A 19,014-nucleotide genomic window follows, 5' to 3' on the forward strand; every position below is an offset into this window, starting at 1 on the left:
CTTTCTCGGAGCGTTTTGTAAGTCGGGTGTGTGCGGTGGAGCTTGTGCCAAAACACCATCAAACTTTAGGCTGAGGGTAGGGCACACATTCTAAGCTGAGGGTAAAGTCTTGTATCATTCTAGGGCTACTCGCCACGCACGTGACTGTGGGAACGTTGCAGCGAGAACAGCCATCATAACAGCCGCAAGTGCATTTCTGTAGCGAGATGGCTGTGAAGTATTTCTTACTCTATTTCAAAACAAGAGACAGAGTCTTTAAAGTGAAAAGAAATACGCATGTAGAGAGTGAAATCGACCTCCGGGACTGAGTAGGAGTTTCCGACAAGTGAATGTCTATGTAGTCGACCTCCGGGACTGAGTAGGAGTTTCCGACAAGTGAATGTCTGTGTAGACTATGTGCAGATCAGCCCACCAGCCGTCGAGGTTGGTTCTTGGAATTTTGGTATTGGTTGGTGGGTCATTTGCCTACCCGGGAGAACTGTTGGGAGCAAGAAACGACTATCGACGGAACAGCTCAGGTGCTTCAGCTTGCCACTCCGGGTATGCAAACGATCCTATAGTAGGGCTTTTAGTATGTCAATCCCGGAGGATAACCATTGACCGTCACTTGGACTTCGTCAAATTTTCTCTATGCTTATAAACGTACTCCTAGCCCTTTCTTGATTTCGTAGCCATCCTCCAGGGGTCAATCTGGCCACCTCGTACCTAGTGATGTGCACCGATCAGGTAGTATCACTCATTAACAGTTCGCAGATTGACTCGGTCAATCCTGTTGAGTGACCAGAGTCATCCCCTCAATGACCCTGATCATGTAGGTTGATTGACTACTTCAATGCCCCATTGATGACTGCTCATAGTCCGGTTCCAACTGTCGAGCACCTTTTTTAGGAACCGCCCTTGGTGGAAGGCGCAGCAGAGGACGCTGCGGAAGACAGTAGGAAAGAATAGGACGAGTCGAGGCCTGCCACTGCACTAGTAAGTCTCTGCATAAGCTAAAGTGATCACCAGGCACAGTGAGAATACCTTCACCCATATCCTTACGCAAGCCAAAGGGCGCCGTAAGCCCACAACTCTAGGAACCTCAATGCTACAACGAGAGTTGACGGACCGAAGAATCGCGCCGATCTCGACTCAGTGCACCATAGCCAATATATCGACGATGCTGGTACTGTTCATCGCAACGAGCCTGGGGATGCACGCACCATTTTCAGACCTAGATATACTAAGGACGGGGAAACTGATGAGTGAGGATGAAAGTAAAGGACTGGGGGGGGAGACGAAGGGTCGTTGTGATCAGCCAACGAGTCAAGTTTCATGAAGCCCACCTACTTTCTCCGACTTTCCAGGCAGACGACGACGAGCTGTCTCGGCCTGTGGCCAATACGGCTCCAATACTCTACGGTAAACTGTTAATCTACCGAATCAGCGCATCGCTTTGTATCGTTTACTGGAAAGCCTCCCAGACTCCCTCGGAGGCACCGTGGATGCAGCTGAAGGGGTCGATCTGCTGTCCACCAGTACATACTTCTCGCATTTAGGGACTGATTCACGTCTCGGAGCTATTATACACATATTTCACACCTCTCATCAAACACTAAAAGGCCACAGAGCAAAAGAAAAAACACACCCCGTTTTATTAATGTAACAAGCCAAAAAAAAACCAACCAAAACGCCACTACTTGGCCACAACAGGTGGCAGTGGGTCCAGACCCAGTTGCCACCTGTTGTAGGCCAGGACGTACTCCATGGCCTCCTTGTCGTAGCTGATGCCCGGCGGGATGGGCTTATTAACGAAGCCGGGCAGAGCGCGGACGTGGTAGATGGCGGCCGCGGCGCGGTTGGCGGCCAGGATGGCGGTGGCGGTCTTTTCGTCCGACAGGATGTTTGTTGTATTGTTGAGGTGATCGAAGTGTGAGTGTTGCTTATTGTTGTTTTTGTGCGAGAGGATGTTGTTCTGTGAAGGGATGTTGAAGGATGAAGGAGAAGGAAGAGAGGAAGGGAGGGTGAAGATTTATGGTGGTTTTGAAGGGTCGAGCCGGCGATTTCGAGAGCTGGTTTGCTTTCAATGACCTAGCTTCTTTATGAGCGTAGATGATATCACTCGAATCGTAGGATGTAAGTTAGCCTCTCTCACTCGATCCTATCTTTTACAAAACGTCTTTTTCCGGGTGGATATAACCGGTAGCTTGTTCCTATGGTCTCCGGACTCCGAGACCATGCCAGCCATAAAGCTGCCGAAACACCTGTGCTGAACACAAACCATCACACTACGGATGGACGCAAAGGTGACCGAGTGATACTCATGCCGCATCGAAGCACGGGCAGATCTCAAGCGCTCTGATCTCTCTTCACGGAGCACCCAACCATACTAATTACTCTATTATTCCCGAGAAAGAAGTGAAGTAGAAGAGACATCTGTTCGTCCTCCCCTCCCCCAAAAATCAAGCCCATCTCGAATGCATACTCGCCATATTCAACCCTACACAGAACGACAATATGAAACCCAAGACCAGCAGACATCTGTTTCCGCAAAACGTAGTAGTAATAGGAACTAACGTTCGAAGCTTTCTGCTTACAGCACCCTTCCCTCTAACCAACAATCGCTCCACTAGCGAACGAGCATCTCGAACCACAAATATCACTCGACAATAAAAATCGCAAAATTATTTTAAAAATTATCAATTAAAGTCCAAGAAAACCAAACAGAGGTCCCTCCTAATCTACTAAGAGCTATGCACGAGGCTCGAAGGTGGAAGAGGATCTAGGCCCAGGCGCCACCTATTGTACGCCAGCTTGAGCTTCATGATTCCGCTAGGCTCGAGGCTGAAGCCGGGGGGGATGCGCTTATTAACGAAGCCGGGTGGGGCGGGGACATAGTAGGCGGCCGCAATAGCGTCGTTGGCGGCGACGATGGCGTTGGCGTTGTTGACGCTGGTGACGGCGGAATAGTACCGGGCGGTGATGGCGGCGTCGGAGACCGGTTCGGCGTGAGCGCGCTTGGGCGTGGCTGGTGAATAGGCGTTGAGGATGGCGCGGGCGCGGTAGGCGGCGGCAGCGACGATAGTGTTGCGGACGATGACGGCGTAGAGGTTCTTGATGTCTGCGGTTGAGCGAATGTACTCGGCGGCGGCGGTGTTGTTGGTGTGATCCGGACTGGGCGAGGTAAACTCGGGTTCGCAGGAGGTGCGGCCGGAAGAGAGAAGTGGGTTCATGGAGGTCATCTTGTAGATTGTAGTTGGATGGATGTTGATGCGACGATTCGAATCGAGAGGGAATTGGTTGGTGAAGTTGATATCGGAAGGGAAGTGGTTGGTGAAGTGGATGGAGGAAGGATGGTTGAGTTGGTGGGTGAAAGAGGAGAAGGAGGAGGTAGTTGAGGCCGGGTGTTTTCCTACGGCGCCAGCCACATCCTCAGTGTGAATGGGCTCTTGCAGACTCACCTGTAGGGCAAATAGCGGCTACAAACAACTGTATTATTATAATCCAGCCTCGCGAGCCAAGCTAGTGTGACACGGAAATCTAAGGCGAGAAACACCACGTTCTAATATCGAGAGAGTCGGTTCGACACAACCAACAAGGTGATTGATCTCACACTTTTGAAGACCGATGCCGCTTCAGGCTTTTGAACTGGTAGACATCTAGGATAGTAAAGCGATACAGTCCTCCAGCTCTAGCCTCCGATCTTCAGATTGGACGATTTCCCTGAAAGCCCAGAGGGTAAGCTCGGGCAATTACGACCAATACGTACAACTCGATACACGTGTGCACTCGGTAGCCCTTATGTGCGGGAGAAGTAAATCAAGGGTTCGATAAACTAGCATAGTACGCGAGGCTCAAAGGCGCACGGAGGTTAAGTATAGGTTCTCGGACACGGTCTAGGTATTGAATGGGTCACGTGAGAGGGGATGGCGAGTAATATGTGGTAAAATCTTCTGAAAGGATTCTGTACACGACCAAAGACTCCCACATTCGAACGACTACGGCTTTGGATACTATTGGGAGCGGTGACGACCAGGACCAGCGGCGAACGACCGTGATTGAAGCTGATGCCAGATGGTTTCCTCTACATAGCATTATAATCATCGATATGCTTGGTGAATTAAGACACACCGGATCAATTATCAACAACAAAGCACAACAGCCTACAACACGAAACAGCATTAAGCATCAAAAGAAAGCAATCAGAAGTCCACCATCAGAAAAAACCCCAAACAGCTCCCCCAAGCTCCCATGAGTTACAGTGACGCAGAAGAACCACCACTGCAACCCAATCCAGGACGTAACCTCATATCTCCCGCCTTTCGCCTTCACTTCCACGGGCAGTCTCGACTCGGATCCTCCCCCTCTTGATCCCCATCCTCCCAATCCCCATCTTCGCGATCCTCGGCACCCCCCCTATCCGCGTTTGCAAACGGTAGCTTGAAAAGCGCAAACGCGATATCCTGCTGATCCAAAAAATCGTGGATGTGTCTCGCTCGTCGGATCCAGTTGGCGCGCGCTATGTCGTCGTAGAAAGCGTTTAGCTGCCACTCGAGGAGGTCCAGCGCGTGCAGTAGAAAGAGGACGCGCTCCTCCGGTGGTAGCCGCCGGAAATCGTCGGTCGAGATATAGAAGTGAGCTGTGGTCGGGCTGTGGCCACCCACGATCCACGGCATGGCGCTGGCGGGGACGGGGGCTTGGTTTCCGCAAGGCATTGTTGATCAGTGTGTTGTTGGATGGTGCGTGTAGTGTCTCCGTGTAGATATGTGAATATGTGAGTGTGTGGATGTGTGTGTTTCGACAGATTACTGCTCCAGTGGTGTGGATCTTCGGTGCTGTGGAGGTCGTTGGTCGGAGGCAGCTGGGAAATAAATGGGCGACGAAGGACTATCCGAGGAGGCCATACAATTGCCGTGCCGACTGGACCAATTCTACGAAGAGTTGTTTCTAGTATCTCGTGCAGCTGATCTGTCTGTAGCTATTGTATCCCGGTGGTCGAGCACCCTCTATTACTCGGTAGAGCAGTGCCCAATGAGCACAGCTCGGCCTCAGCCGGGTCGAGCATCTCGTGGTACCTCATTTTACCGAGGAGGCTACGTAGGAAAGTAGCTATGCTAGCTCTCCACATTCCCATATAGTTTCTCAAAGCGACGGAGCCATCAGGAGCCGCCGGCAGAGAAGCATGCTGACGGCAGCTGCTCCTGCCGGCCCGTACATTCGCAGCCGGAACATGATCACGTCGACAAGTTAAAATCCCATCCTGTAAGGCTAGACTTCCAATTTGTATTCAGCAACCGTATCCCCCGCGATCCACGCTTAGAACACACACTCGTTCACAGATATCACTCGGCGTTCTCACAGCAGCCCAACAGATCGAATTCACACCCCGGGGGGAAAAGAACGACAGGTCAGAGCTCCTAATCACCCAAAAAGGAGCTGCTAATCGGTCAAATCCGCAACCGGCTCCGGCGGTCCCCCTTCCGTACACAGATCTCATGGTGACTCTCTTTGGCGCAGACGTCGTGATCTACCGGTAGATCATGGCAATATCCATCCGTAACCCCCGTTTCCCCGCTACTGTGCAACCCGACTTTCGTCGAGCGGCCCGATCTGGCTTCCCCTACCACAGCCGTGGCCTTTCCCGACAATCCATGAGCGCACCCAGGAAATAACTATTAACACTACATCGGAAAAGCTTTTCGCGCCCGCCGACTCGTCCCTCGTCGTCGCTCTCAACGCCTTCCGTCCCGTCCCGTCTAGTACGGTAGCCTCGGGCGAGTCTCCGCCTGCAGGTCTTTCTTCCCTTCTCTTTTCCCGACTTCCTACTCCACTCGGACATGTCGCTGGGGGGACTACATCTTCCGCAGCGACCGAGTCCAGTACCTACCCGTCTACCAACACCAGTGGCGGCATCCCCAACCCCCAGGACTATCGATATACACCAATGGATCATCGGACGGAAACCAAAGCAGCCGGCTACGCGGTTATCTGGCGCCACGGCACTGGTTTGAAGGGATACAAGGCTCACATGGGGTTCTAGCAGGAGGCCTATGATGCAGAATGCGCCGCCATCGCCCGCGCATCGAAGGCAGCCGCTGCTAGACGGCACGCACTCAGCAGAGTCACCATCTACCTAGACGGACGTGCAAGCAGCCATCGGAAAGATGACCTACAATACCCCTGGCCCTGGCCAGAGGTACGCCATTGAGGCACAGAAGCACCTTGCCACCCTCCCTCCGCCGAAGAGAGCCGGAGATCAACATCGAGATCAGATGATGCCCGGCACACAAAGGCGGCTCTGAATGAAAAGGCCGACGAATGGGCCACACTAGCTACTGGCAACCCGACCGCTCGCGGAGTGGAGGTCACTCGCTACATGTATAGGTACGGCTCCAGTCAGCCACCACTGCACGGGCATCGCTCGCATACCTAAGACGAGGAATCACGGAAATCAAGTGGAAAGAAGGCAAAGAATGGGCCGACGCACGAGTCACCAACAAGAAGTACTGGTTCGGCAGAAATCTGGCCAGAGGTCGGACCCGATCCCAGCTATATATCGCCCCCAAGCACCTGGCCTTGAGGCTCTACCAGTTGAAGACAGGACACTGTCTCACCGGCCAGTACCTCCAGGGGACGACAAACTGACCAGACGCCCGCTGCGGGTGGTGCCGCTACAAGACCCAAACACGGGACTCCGGGAGCACCTTCTCAAAAAACTGCCCCGAATGGAAAAGCCAGCAGAAAACACTGTGGGCGCAGGTACGGAAGCAGACGAAGAGGAGCAAGGGTCAATTCAAGATCCGGGACCTCTTCGCAGACGAGAGGTGCAGCCAGGCCATACTGACTTCCTCTCTTCCACTGATGTGGGCAGACGGATGACAGAGGCGGCTGAGGATGATTCAGAAAGCGAGGTATCCGAGTGGGAGCTCAGGGATCGGGAAGAAGGGAGGCAGAGCTGAGGCGAGAGGAGGAGGAGGGTGCTGAGGTTGAGGAGCCGGGGCCATTCTCGCTGTTCCTCCCCACAGCCTCGTTCATGGCATCCGCTGATGAAGAGGTAGGAAGCGGAGCGGAGTAGGGAGAGGATGGGGAAGATGTCTTTTCTTAGTGTCATTTCTTTGGTGCGTTCTATCATCATCGCTGGGACAGGCCGGGGCGGCGGGCAGGGAAAGCCACATCGAGCCACTCGATGAAAGTCGGGCTGAACAGTGGCGTGGAAGTGGAGTGTGTACATCGAGAGTCCCAAGGTCTTGTGCCTGTTGGGCACGCTCTAGCTGTAGATTCAGGCACTCCGGAACGGAACTTCTCAACACGGTGCGGAATTTCGCAGGCGAGTGATATCACGTGCATGGCTGTGCACGGCTGAGCACCCCCCCTCCCAGACTGACCACTGCACTGGCTGGCGAAATTGATCGAACAAATACCTATACCACGGTTACATCTACCTAATACCTCTATATAGTACATCCCGTAAGGCTTCATGCTCGGCAGGTATCGCCACCCTCGGGCCGAAAGTAGCTCGGATTTCGACAGTAGGTAGGACCGTGGGAGGGGACGTACCCAGGTAGTTTGCTGTTCGCCGGTGGCAGTCTAATTGCAGTCCAATGGCAGCCCAATGTTGAATGGCAGTCCAATAGCAGTCCAATGGCAGCCCAACAGCTATGTAGCTCTGGCAAGCTCTGGCGTAGCTATAATTACTGCAATAGCTGTCATCGCTGAAATCACTGTAGATATCCCATCAGAGACCGAGACGATCTAGATATTTCCGCTGCGCCTTACCTCTCCAATATCATGCTCGGGAGTCAGTGTAGAACACCACACCACCGTTTTATTCTCCACCCTCGTATTCTCCACCCTCCACAAGATTTTCCGCAGCGCCCATCCCAGTCCATCTATCTACTCTATTGCCTCTCTAGACCTTAAAAGTAAACAAAGCCCCACAGTCCGCAGGCCGCAGACTGCAAGCTGCAGCGTCACCCCAGACCTGTCCTCCAGCCCTCCAGTCCTCCAGTTTCAGTCTTTCAGCTCGCAGCAGTTCACCCAAAACTAAGCGAGCAGGCTGCGTCCCAGTCCCGGCCTCAGTCACGCGCACCCCATCGTACATCCGGCCTGCATTGACTCTGCATGTGTGCACTGCGTTTGTGTTTTGGATTCAGATTCACCATCACACCGTACGGTAACGTATTCCCTTCCAAATTCCACTGTTCCATCCGCACTTGAGAGTTGAGCGACCCACCCACAATTGATCGAGCCCCTCCTTCCTCAACTCCTTCCTCGACCCACCCTTGTTACATACCAGTACAATGTCCCCCCACTCCCCGCCCGACTCCACTCGCCTGGGGAACGTGCGCAGATCAAAACAACAACAAAAAACCAAAGCGCAATGCTGAAAAACAAACAAACAACAAACAAATAAAGCAAAATAGTAACGCGCTTGCCACACACGCATGGGAGCAAAAGCCAAAACAAAAGCCAAAAAAACACACAATCGACACAATCGACACAATCGATAAAACTCAAAATCAAAACAAACAAGTAAAACGCCCCCTCCCAAGCCCCCACTCCCCTCCCATGCCACCCCCACCCACCAAAAACTCCCCACTCCGCAGAAAAAAAACCCCATGGAGAAGAACGTTCCTTCATCATCCCTCCTGGGGGAAAAAACAGAAGAAAGACAGACAGACAGACATACGATTCGGAGGAGGGGGAGGGGGAGGGGTAAAAATATCTCGGCCGTGAACCAGCCAGCGTAAATAACAAGAACAAGAAGAAGCGAGACAGGCAGAAAACACATGCAACAACCGTGGAGAAAATGTGGTATACCGAAGGAGATGCAACAAGTACAGAGAAAGAAACGTAAACACCTAGGAGCCAGCTTCACCGATACCCATCACCATCACTGTGTACGGGGAGAGGGGGGTCAATATCCGTCCTCGCTCCTCCACCCATCGTTGCTAACGAGGCCTACACTCTTGACACTACCTTCGTACACACTCTTGACGCTACCCTCGTAGGCATCCCTGGCACGTTCGCGATAATACGCGGCGCGCGGATCGAGTTCCGTATCGTCGCCGTATTCGCTCTCCTCGCCGAACGTCTCCCAGTTTTCGCTTCCAGCGCCGCCGTCGGGGGTGCTGATGCTGCTGCTGGAACTCAGGGTGCTCGCGCTGAACTGCCTAGAATCCACTGTTGAGGTCTGACTCGCACGGATTGTGGAGGTGTCGTACCCGCCCATGTAGTTATTCTTTGAGTTGGGCCGGTAGGTACCGCCCCGAGGCACCGACCTCGTCTCTTCATGATCCGACACGTCGCCGTACGTGCGGTACGTGGGCGATTCGTTGAATGGAGAGACGCTGCGGATGCTTCTGCTGCCGCGCGAGGAGCGCGTGTCTTCTTTCTCACGCTGCTGCTGCTCTTGCTGCTCTTGCTCCAGCTTGAGGCGTTGGTAGGGCGTCATCTGTTTGCACGACTCGGCACGAGACAGATTCGAAGTCTTGGAGAGACCGGTCGCCTCGTCTTGCTCGAGCTTGTGGCGCTGCCACGGTGTCATCTGTTTGTGCGATTCGGACCGGGAAAGGGGTAACATCTTGGGAGCTGCGCCCAGAATACCAGCAAACTTCCGTCTGACAGAAGCATTCCTGCCGATGGTCATGGTGCCCGACATCTCCCCCTCCTCCTCGGGATCGGCGATGAAGTTTGAGATGGGTGGTCGGCCACCACCACCACGTGTGGGCGATGCGGAGGCGTTGCTACTAACGGGGCGAGCGATACCGCCACCCAAACACGGTGTGTTGTTTCCAAGCATCGGTGTACCGGTACGGCCACTGAACTGCGAAGCAAAGTTCTTGCCGCCGGTCCTTCCTATGGTAGAGGAGTTCCCGCTGTAATTGACGAGCGCCCCACCGGCGGGTGTCTTCGGTCGCGCACCCGGAGTCTTAGACCTCGGGGGTGGTCGCATCTCCGACGCCGGTTCCTTGAGGTTGGGACGTGACTTCGCTCGCTGTTGACTGCCGGATACGTTGCTGTAGCTGCTCATGGACGAGGCAGTGTTGGACCGGCCCCTGTTGGCGACAGGAGTCTTGGTCGCAGCTCTGGACTGGGCCACAGGCGACATGCGTATCAGCGTCTCGAGATAGTTCTCACCCTTCACGAGGAATGGTTCGCGGTTCTCTTCCTCCCAGATCTCCAATGCCTTCTTGAGCTCCATCTCGATCCTCGGAAGCTCCTTGGCGATACGTTTCCGCATCTTCTCCTCGCGCAGCAAACGGGTCGGATCGCGGGGGCCACGGGACATGAGTCGCGACGAGTCCTGAGCTAACAGAGCAAGCTGCTCCTTCTCGTCCATGAGCTCGCGGTACTTATTGACCAGGGAGAGCATCGGTTTGCGATCCTCGTAGAGCAATTCGAGGCGACGGATCTCCATCTCGTGGGCCTGGAGCAGCGCATCGGTGTAGACATCGGTCTGTGCCGGCGAGAAGTTGAGCATTTCGTCTTCGGAAAAGTAGAGTTTCTCCCAGAGTTCGTGTAGCGTGTGCCGTGCGTCTTCGACGAAAACGTGCATATGTGCCTTCTTCAGTTCGAGTAATCGGTGGTGTTCATCCTCCAACTAAAAATCACGTCACCCGTCAGCGCGCGATCACGACAGTCAGGAACGGGTAGATTCTCGCCTCTTGTATCGTTCTCGGATCGAGTCCCCGGTGCTGCGCGAGGTACAACTTCATGTCGTTCTCGGGCACACCCAGCTTCCCCCAGAGCTCATTAATCTCCCTCTTCAGGTCATCCGTCCTCGCGCGCCTGCGCTCCCTCTCACCGACAAGCTTCTCCTTCTTCGACTTCAGTCTCTCGATGTCGTCCCTCGTCAGACCCAGCCTCTCCGGCGCAGCGGTCCCGTACTCGACGATCGTTCTATCGGTCTGTGCGGAGGGGATTCCCAGCTCGGCATAGAGGTTGATGATGTCCTTAGCGAATGACTCGACGGTCGACACGCGGCGCGTAAACTCTTCGTAAACGCGATTGAACTCGTGCTCCAGGCGCTCGTAATAGGTGTGCGATAGATCGAAATCGGCGATTGACGCCGAGTCGTTGGTGATTGGAGGAAGCTCGATCTGAACTACGGAGGATTCCAGCCGGGAAGCGTATGTGTCAAGCGCATGTACGAGCTCTGCAGTAGTCACGTCAGTCAGTCGCCGATTGGTACTGCGCGCGGGATGCACAACACAACACAACGCAATGCAACACATGGCAACATACTCTTAACCGAATCATATCTGTCGGCATGTCTCCTCTTGACCGCCTTGTGCCGCTCCTTCAGTCCCTGCAGACATTTGAGCAGGGGGAGGGTGATCTGATTGTCCTCGTCGTCGTCCTCATCGTACTCATCCTCATCGGCCAAACTCCGCTCCATCTGTCTAGTCTGCGCCAGGATTTGCTGACACTCCTGCAGCGTTTTCTCCTTCTCCCTTTACGGCCCTCACAATCAGCCACACTCCCACCAGCCCACCGGCCCGCGCTCCCACCGGCGCTCCTCGCGACGCTCGTCAAAGAAAGAGGGGAACCTACTGCGAAACAACCCTCAACTGCTCGTCCAGCGCAGCGCTGATGGCGGCATAGACGGAGTTCTCTCTTTGCTCGCGCTCATAGCGCGCGAGTCCTATCTCGTCAAACAGGCCGTGCAGCGTATCGATGACATTTCCGATCTCGTCCGACAGCTGGCGCTGATGTGTTTCCACCGCCATGTGGAAGGTTGTAAAGTACGCGTTGCGCTTCGTTTGCTCGTTTGCTCGTTTGCTCGTTTGCTCGTTTCTCGTTTCGCTTGCTGGTGGCGGATGTCGATGTGGTGGTGGAAGTGGAAGCGGTTGTGGATGTGGGCGCGTAAGTGTGGCGTGGACGTAGACGTGGACGGGGTGGCGTGTGCGCTTTCGTTACGGTCGTGCGTGATTCGTGAATGTTGTTGTTGTGCGTGCTGCGGCTGGGGCTGGCTGGTGTTGTGTTCTGCGGTGCGTGTATGGGTGTGTGGGGGGGTTGTTCTCGAGTGGAAGCGCGAAGCAGATTCCAGTTATCTGATGGTGCGGGTTTCCAAGGCTACAAAACGAACGTAAGAAAAGAAGAAGAAGTAGGGAGGAATATAGCAGGGCTTCTTCGCGGGGATGGGGATCGAGAAGAGACCAGCTTTGTGGGAAGTGGGAGGAAAGAAAGGGAAGGAAGGTGGACCGAGCGAGAGGAGGAACAAGCGGCGAGTGAGACTAGTTTTAAGTATGGAGCGAGCGAGCGAACTGCGAACGTTGGGGGAGGGTGTGCAAGTGTGCAAGTGCGTGTGTTTACTATGGGCACAGCCGACACGCCCGTTGCCCTAGCAACCTGTCTGACGGGATGGTGGCGGTTGATTGCGGAGGATGTGTCCGATGGCTGGGAAGAGGGATCCAAAATTCAAAGAGGGCCAGCGTCGGCGGGGTGCGAGAGAGGGAGGGAGGGGTGGCTACCGAGATGTGAAACACAATAGCCGGCTGCCAAAGGGCTCGTTCCCAGGCGTGCAGGAAGGACAAAGAAAATACGGAAGGTCAACCAACCGTCAAGGACGAGGGGGAAGGATGGGATGGATCGGTGGAGTAGTTCGTGCGGGGTGCGATGGACGGAGGAGGGGAGGTCCGATGAATGGATGGAAGGATGATGGGATGGATGGAGGGGAAGAAGCCTTGCTATCGCTGGCTAGCCCGAGCTGGAGAAGGCGGGCAGTTTCGACTTGCTTTTTGCGATGCAAGCAGATTGGCGATGTCCGCAGTTCTGGGGATGGATATGCTGAATGAGATCATCCGCTCAAGCTAATGCACAGCTTAAAGAATGCCCGCCGCCTCTGAGAGGTTGTCTGCAGAGGCATCTTCCAAAGACGCATGCGCGGGCACAGGGAACAAGCACACCAGCACCACCACAAGTAAGCACAAGTACAAGCACAGGAATCAGCTCCCGGCACGAGACCGAGCCTGAGACAGAACGAGAGACTTCTATTCCCGGGTCCGGGTTGAGTCATGTCAACAGTCAGGCAGGCCATCAATGATCAGACCGAACCAGCCGTAGTCAACCGTGGAAATCAAAAAAGAGTGCATGCCATGTGTAGCAAAAACCGCTTAACAGCCAAATATGTCCATGCGGGGAAACAAACGAACCAAACGAACCAAACGAGTGCATGGCATACGATACGATACGATACGAAAACCTGCAGATAGAAAGAAACGCGAAATGTCCAATGCATGTGAAAACCATGATAATGAACGAGATGATGAAGCGTGGAGGAAAAAACTCGTTGCCGCAATGCACAGGGAAAGGAAAGCCGACCAAGAAACCGATCTCGTTCTCATCCAGTCGACCTCAGAGTCCGGCGATACAGGTTTACTTATAGTCTTGGAAAGCACACGAAAAAAGAATATTCAAAGCTTAGAAGCCCAGCCTGCGGCGAACTTCAGCCCCACTCCAACCACCACCACCGCCACCACCACCACTACTACTGCCACCACCGCCCCCGCCATTGCCACTCCGTTGGTACTATCCTTTAGCGACCTTCTCGCCAGTCCCTTTAGGCGAAGGAGAGGGAATCTGTTCCGACTTCCTGCTAACGCTATCCCTCTTCGACTCGCCCGCATCCGCTTTCGGCTCTGGAGAACCAATGGGCGACGAGTCGACGCCCTCAAACTTCCCGCTCGGATCTAACCGCACAATCATACAGCTCAGGTTGTCGGACGACATGCGACTCAACGCGTGGTTGACGAGAATCTTGCTGGCCTCCTGCGGGTCTTTGACGTAGCGGACGAGGTCGACGGCTTCCTGGTCGGTGCAGACGTCCCATAGCTAATCGGCGCGCGTATACGTCAGTAGCCTTCTGGAATGAAGAGAAAATGAGGCTGGGAGAGTCCTACACCGTCGCATGCTAGGATGATGAACTCGTCGAGATCGTGCTGGACGACGCTCTCGGTCGTGTATGGATGCCCAGTCACCAACTCCTTCATGTAGCTATCTCCGAGAGCACGAGTGACAGCCAAAACACCTGTATCGGCGTCAGCATTGCGCTCACCACAGAGCATGAAATAGTAGCCCACCATTGACACGGTTGTTCAAGATCAAACCACCCGCATTGGCGACTCTCTTTCCCTCATTCTCGTCACTACCCTTATGGTCATAACTCAACCTCAAAGCCTTTCCACCGCGACACAACACGATTCTTGCGTCTCCGACGTTGGCGGTATAGAGGACACGCTGTCTCTCGGTACGCGTCGCGGGAGGCGTCGGGGATGAGTTCGGTTTTGCGTTCTCGTCGCTTACGGCGGCGGTAGTGCTATTCTTCTCGCGGGGTTCCACGGCGGCGGTGGGCAGATGCAAGCCAGGGGCGGCTCTATCCTCCCAGCGCAGCACTGCACACACCGCTGTGCAACCACTATTCTTTACCGGCAACTTCTCGAGCTGGCCGTCGCAGTTTGTAAACGTCATATCGAGCAGCTCCGGAATGGGCGTATTCGGATGTTTGCGGATCATCTCCTCGAGCACATGATGCAGCCGGCGTCCGCACCACTCAGCAGCGTAGGTGCCCGCGTGTCCGTCAAAGATGGCGAAGTACCCGTTATCCGAGTCCTCCTCGGCCGGGCTATCGCCGTCCGGACTGCTCGCGAGGAAGTTGTACAGGAACGAATGCGTGTCCTCCATAGTCCTGCGGCACTTTTTGTTCTTGTCTTCCGTGACGCCGACGCGAAACGTGGTTCTGGGCCCGGGTCTCGAGTCGCCCGCGGCATTGTTCAGGTAGCCGGGGGATACCAGCTGCACATCTTGGTCGGTGCTCGGGAGCACGCGGAAGGATTTCTTCTTGTCCTCAGCCGCGATGCTGTTGATGGCGCCGCCGATGGAGTTCTTCGCCGAAGTGATCAGATCGCGTGCCTTCGACGTCTTCTTCTTGTGGTGGGACGGCTTCTCCTCCTTCTTGTCCTTTTCGCTGCCGACAACGGCCGTGTCGATTGTAGGGGGCTGGGCGGGCGCGGGAGCGGGAGTCGACGAGCGACGATGCGACGAAGAAGAGGAGGGGGAGCCGACAGAGGACTCGCCGCCCTCCTTACTGTCGGGCGGGGAGCCGGGCGAGCTGGCGTCGTTGCTGTTACTGGCGTCGTTGATGTTGCCGCCGCTACCAAACATTCTGATCCTGGCGATCACGCCGGCACTGGGACGTCTACACCCTGCCAGCTTGTCGTAGGTCGTGGGGAGGTTGGTGGCGAGGGGGGAGCAGGACGAGGGTGGGTGAGGTTACGGATTGATTGCCTAAATCAGGGATTGCTGCGAGGTGTCGGTGATCGAGGGTGTCGGAGGATAAGAAGTAACTTGTACAGTCGGGTTTTGGTGGACGGGATGGCAGATGGAGTTGCGGGGTCGGGGGGTCGATGGAAGTCGATGATGGGATGGAAGGAGGGTTGTGTGGAGCGTTTTGGTGTGTTGGGGCGGCGGCTGCTGGGGCGAGGTTCGCTCCGTGGTGGTGGTGGTGGTGGTGGTGGTGGTGGTGGCAGAGCTCTGTCACACCCCAGACACGACATACTACTTAACCCATTATTTAAAGGGCCTCGCCGGCCGGATAGACTCGAGCAGGAATGATGGTTTCCGAACGTCATTCTTCAATAGGCTTTGCGGGACTTGATACAATGTGGCTGGCGCGCCTCCGAGACGTGCCCCTCACTCGAGCCCGCCACGCGGAGTAGTGGTTCGCTGACGATTAAGCCTGGCACGTCTCGAATCTACACGGGCAATCCTGTAGTAGCTCTGCAGTACTTTGGTCGTTCGTAGTCAGTCGCAGCGCAAAGACTCGCCAGAACCACTACAACTGCTGGTTGTGAAAACGCCACAAACCCTCCAAAGCTACGGAATACAGATATTTTGCACCGGCGACAACGGTTGAGCCTCAGTGCCTCACCGATATTGCCAGCAGCCCGTCGGCCCGAGGGTTGTACATAACTACGCGATCTAGCCGTCCCCGCAATCTCCCGGCTTCGGGCCGGGTTGGCAGCAGCGATCAGGCCGGCTGCGAATAGCGAGACAAGTCACAAAACAATTTCAAGCTTCAGAAGCTTCAGAACCCTCCCACGCCCTACCATGGAAGCGGCCAGGCCAAGCCTTCGCGCAGTCCAGTCCCCCCTCCGAATCCCACGCTCGACTAAATCGAGAATTCCCCAGAGCCAAAGCCAAAGCCAAAGTCACATCTGTGTTATCGTTCTTGTTCTGGTCGGAAAGGAATGGCTTGGGCCATGGGCGCAGTCGGCGCGTGGTGGCACCGCGCTTTGCGTACAAAGGTAGGGCATCTGGATTCCGGCGTCTGCACGGTGGCAGGCTTCAGAGTTCAAGGTTCAAAGTTAAGAATTCAAAAGTCTCGACTCTCGAGGCCATTAATAGCCACACTCCGTTAACGAATCGTGAACGGAGGTTGGACAACGCGCATACATGATACCGGTACCGGTATGTTTGTGGCTGCGAGTGATCGGCAAGCCGGTTTCTGCGCAGGTGGGGAGTAATTGCTGGGCGCGGAACATCACCACCTCCAGGAAATGCGCGAAGCAGCGACAGTGATACGGACGAGATTAAGGGGTCACGAGGACCAGTGCTGGTCTGCGAGTACATACTGCTCAAAACTCGCCCTACCCGACGAACCTCCCCCGCCCCGTGCACATATGTACATAGGACGGCGACCACGACCACGATGCCCTGTCCCGGCCGGGCGCGGCGCGGTTTCGGCGTCGACGGTCGATCCTGGCTCGTGTTTCGGGCCCAGGATCGCCGCTTTTCAAAATTTTCTTCACTCTTCGCGCCACCAGGCAGCCCGCCCGTCCGCCGGTCACAGCCGTTGCTTCTCTTCTCCTTCGGACCCGACCCGCCCAACAGCCGTGGGAGACTGGTCGCGTGCGTATTTATGTAGAGTAGAAAAACGCCCCGCCTGCTCTCAAAAAGGGGCAGTCATCTGGAGTATCTGTATGTAGGGTAAGATGAACGGCACCGACGGCGGAGTTTGGTTGGCTGGCTGGTCGCTCCTCTCTCCATCTCTCCACCAGGTCCACCGTCCAGCGCCTTCCTTGTCGAACAGATCCGACGAAGTTCGAACTAACGAGGTTCCACAACCCTGGCCTGGCGAATTCACCAACTTTGCTGCCTGCGCGTTTCTTAGGCAGTTATCGGTCAGCCTCGCAAACGAAATTAGTGATGCAACGGGCGGGAAGCGAGCCGCTGGAGCCGGCCGTGGGCAGTGGACACGGGCACGGGCACGGGCACGGGCACCGCCTTCCTTCTCGTGGGTTGTGGGAGCTGCTTCGTTCATTCATATGTAGGAACCGAGTTCTGTCGACCGAAGTTTCCAGCAGGAATACGGCACCTACGGTCTGGTGATCGATACCGTGTGGCTTGCGCCTGAAAGTTGGTCTCCTCTCCTCACTGATGGCTGCGCCTCCCTCGCACATTTCACAATCTCACCAGAAGCCATGTCGAATTAGAAACGAAGTTAACCTCTAAATACCGGTAACAGACTCTCTTCGAACGACAAGCAATAGAATTGAAAAAGTCAACCCCCAAATTGACCAGTCAATCGAAACCATTGACGACTCATGAACGCAGTGACGCAGTCGCCCAATGACCAACGACCCAAAATCCACTCCCCCCAAGCGACTGACCCCAAACTCCATCCCCCACTCCGGCCGCAGGACCATTCACGTACATAACCTCGCCCATCAAGTCTGCACCGGGCAGAAACCCAAACTCGAAACCAAGCTCGCCAGCTCCGCTCATATCAGCCAACATAACCGGCCGGAGCTGCTAATGAAGCTGAACCACGGGCCGCCGCAGATCCTCAAGAGATTGCTGGCCGAGATTTGTGCCGACGATGCCGATCGTATCTGCGTAATAGCCTATCTTGCACCGAGTCGATGGATCCTCCAGTGCCCGGTTGAATGGTGATCCTGCGAGTGTAGAGTAGGTAGTCACATCCAATGGTAGTTGGCGGTTATTGCTTCACCTGTGAAGGTAATGCCTCCGAGGACCGTATGCGTGTTAGTAAATGTTCGAACTCGCTGCCGTATGTCATCGAGTGACTATCACGTAACACGGCTTGGCTCCTTGGTGCTAACCTCTATGGGGCCGGGAGATCATCTTTGTCTTTAGCATCATCAAAGCTTCTCGTTCGGAAACGCCGACGGTTCGTCGCGAAAGTCTCTCTCTAAACTTCCGACCGAGATATAAGCTTTACGTGTGCCGGAACTCTGCTCTCCCCGCACAGTATTAGAATACGCGAGAGTCAATGGGGTCAACAGCTCAACAGGTCTTTGTCGATGGGTCAAAGGAACAGGATGTCATACACCGACTGGCTGGGATGGTCTGCGCATAAGCTGGAACATAAGCACACTATTACTCCACCATCATGGAGTTCCTACAAAATAAGCCTCACACCGGGGGTGAGACCCGCACTCGAGGCAAACTCCGCTGGAGCCTGGCAGGCATATGTACAGATGTATCTATATGCAGTTGAGGCTCAGAAAGATGGTGTGGCAGCGCTGCAGAAGATTTGTCGTCATGTTGCAGGTGGGGAAAGTCCGGGCCAATGTGGTTTCACCACTGCTCGCCTCGGGAAGGGAAGGCGAGAGCCATCGGAATGCGCCCCAATCACGTCGTTTTCGTCGCCCCGAGATCAAGAGCGTCCCTAGGAAACCCCACGCAGCATACTTATGTAGGTATCTGCTGCGGAAAGAGCATACGCGTCCGACTACATACCGTGGTATCGCGAATCCGATGAGCCCGATTCTGGGCCGCCAATGGCCAGCTGGAACGGGTGGTCCTGCGGAACCGCTGGTGAACATGACTTTAGGCTATGATAAGAGGAACAAAGAAGGTTCAGGGGGCGGTAGGTAATATGTAGCGCGCATGGGGTCCCAGAGGAATCGTCGAAGCCTAGTAGGGAAGTTGGAGATTTGCGCTCTTTGCCAGGTGGAGCAGCTGCTGTCCTGGTGAAGTGAGGATCGTAGAATCACTTCCCCACTCCCG

At 55.0% G+C, this 19,014-nt stretch overlaps 5 protein-coding genes across 5 annotated transcripts; 1 reads left to right on the forward strand and 4 right to left on the reverse strand.

The window, feature by feature from the left end:
* Positions 1–1,675: 1,675 nt before the first annotated feature.
* On the reverse strand, positions 1,676–4,694 carry BZA05DRAFT_421384 (uncharacterized protein; the record flags this gene model as incomplete). Its single annotated transcript, XM_051485707.1, has 8 exons — positions 1,676–1,954; positions 2,484–2,520; positions 2,779–3,440; positions 3,593–3,627; positions 3,659–3,702; positions 3,749–3,777; positions 4,111–4,142; positions 4,331–4,694. The coding sequence occupies 8 exons, from the start codon at positions 4,692–4,694 to the stop codon at positions 1,676–1,678; spliced, it is 1,482 nt and encodes a 493-aa protein (XP_051336518.1).
* Positions 4,695–7,951: 3,257 nt separating this feature from the next.
* Positions 7,952–8,544, reverse strand: BZA05DRAFT_408066 (uncharacterized protein). Its single transcript, XM_051484680.1, has one exon. The coding sequence runs from the start codon at positions 8,423–8,425 to the stop codon at positions 8,141–8,143; it is 285 nt and encodes a 94-aa protein (XP_051336519.1). The 5' UTR covers positions 8,426–8,544; the 3' UTR covers positions 7,952–8,140.
* Positions 8,545–8,896: 352 nt separating this feature from the next.
* BZA05DRAFT_427013 (microtubule associated protein-domain-containing protein) lies at positions 8,897–11,711 on the reverse strand (the record flags this gene model as incomplete). The annotated part of the gene is made up of 5 exons (XM_051486038.1): positions 8,897–9,725; positions 9,807–10,582; positions 10,644–11,137; positions 11,227–11,435; positions 11,536–11,711. The coding sequence occupies 5 exons, from the start codon at positions 11,709–11,711 to the stop codon at positions 8,897–8,899; spliced, it is 2,484 nt and encodes an 827-aa protein (XP_051336520.1).
* BZA05DRAFT_147403 (uncharacterized protein) lies at positions 11,651–12,625 on the forward strand. Its single transcript, XM_051478968.1, has one exon. The coding sequence runs from the start codon at positions 11,921–11,923 to the stop codon at positions 12,473–12,475; it is 555 nt and encodes a 184-aa protein (XP_051336521.1). The 5' UTR covers positions 11,651–11,920; the 3' UTR covers positions 12,476–12,625.
* An 894-nt stretch (positions 12,626–13,519) lies between these two features.
* On the reverse strand, positions 13,520–15,144 carry BZA05DRAFT_427014 (phosphatase 2C-like domain-containing protein; the record flags this gene model as incomplete). Its single annotated transcript, XM_051486039.1, has 5 exons — positions 13,520–13,541; positions 13,601–13,815; positions 13,884–14,011; positions 14,064–14,947; positions 15,008–15,144. 5 exons carry the CDS (start codon positions 15,142–15,144, stop codon positions 13,520–13,522), a joined length of 1,386 nt encoding a protein of 461 aa, XP_051336522.1.
* Between the last annotated feature and the right edge of the window lie 3,870 nt (positions 15,145–19,014).

The sequence above is a fragment of the Tricharina praecox genome (assembly GCF_024521635.1).
Source record: "Tricharina praecox strain CBS 144465 chromosome Unknown BZA05scaffold_26, whole genome shotgun sequence".
Classification (NCBI taxonomy): Eukaryota; Fungi; Ascomycota; class Pezizomycetes; order Pezizales; family Pyronemataceae; genus Tricharina; species Tricharina praecox.

Coding starts and splice junctions, on each gene's coding strand:
- BZA05DRAFT_408066 (XM_051484680.1), bottom strand. CDS start 8,425: ATGCGTGTGTGGCAAGCGCGTTACTATTTTGCTTTATTTGTTTGTTGT.
- BZA05DRAFT_147403 (XM_051478968.1), top strand. CDS start 11,921: ATGTTGTTGTTGTGCGTGCTGCGGCTGGGGCTGGCTGGTGTTGTGTTC.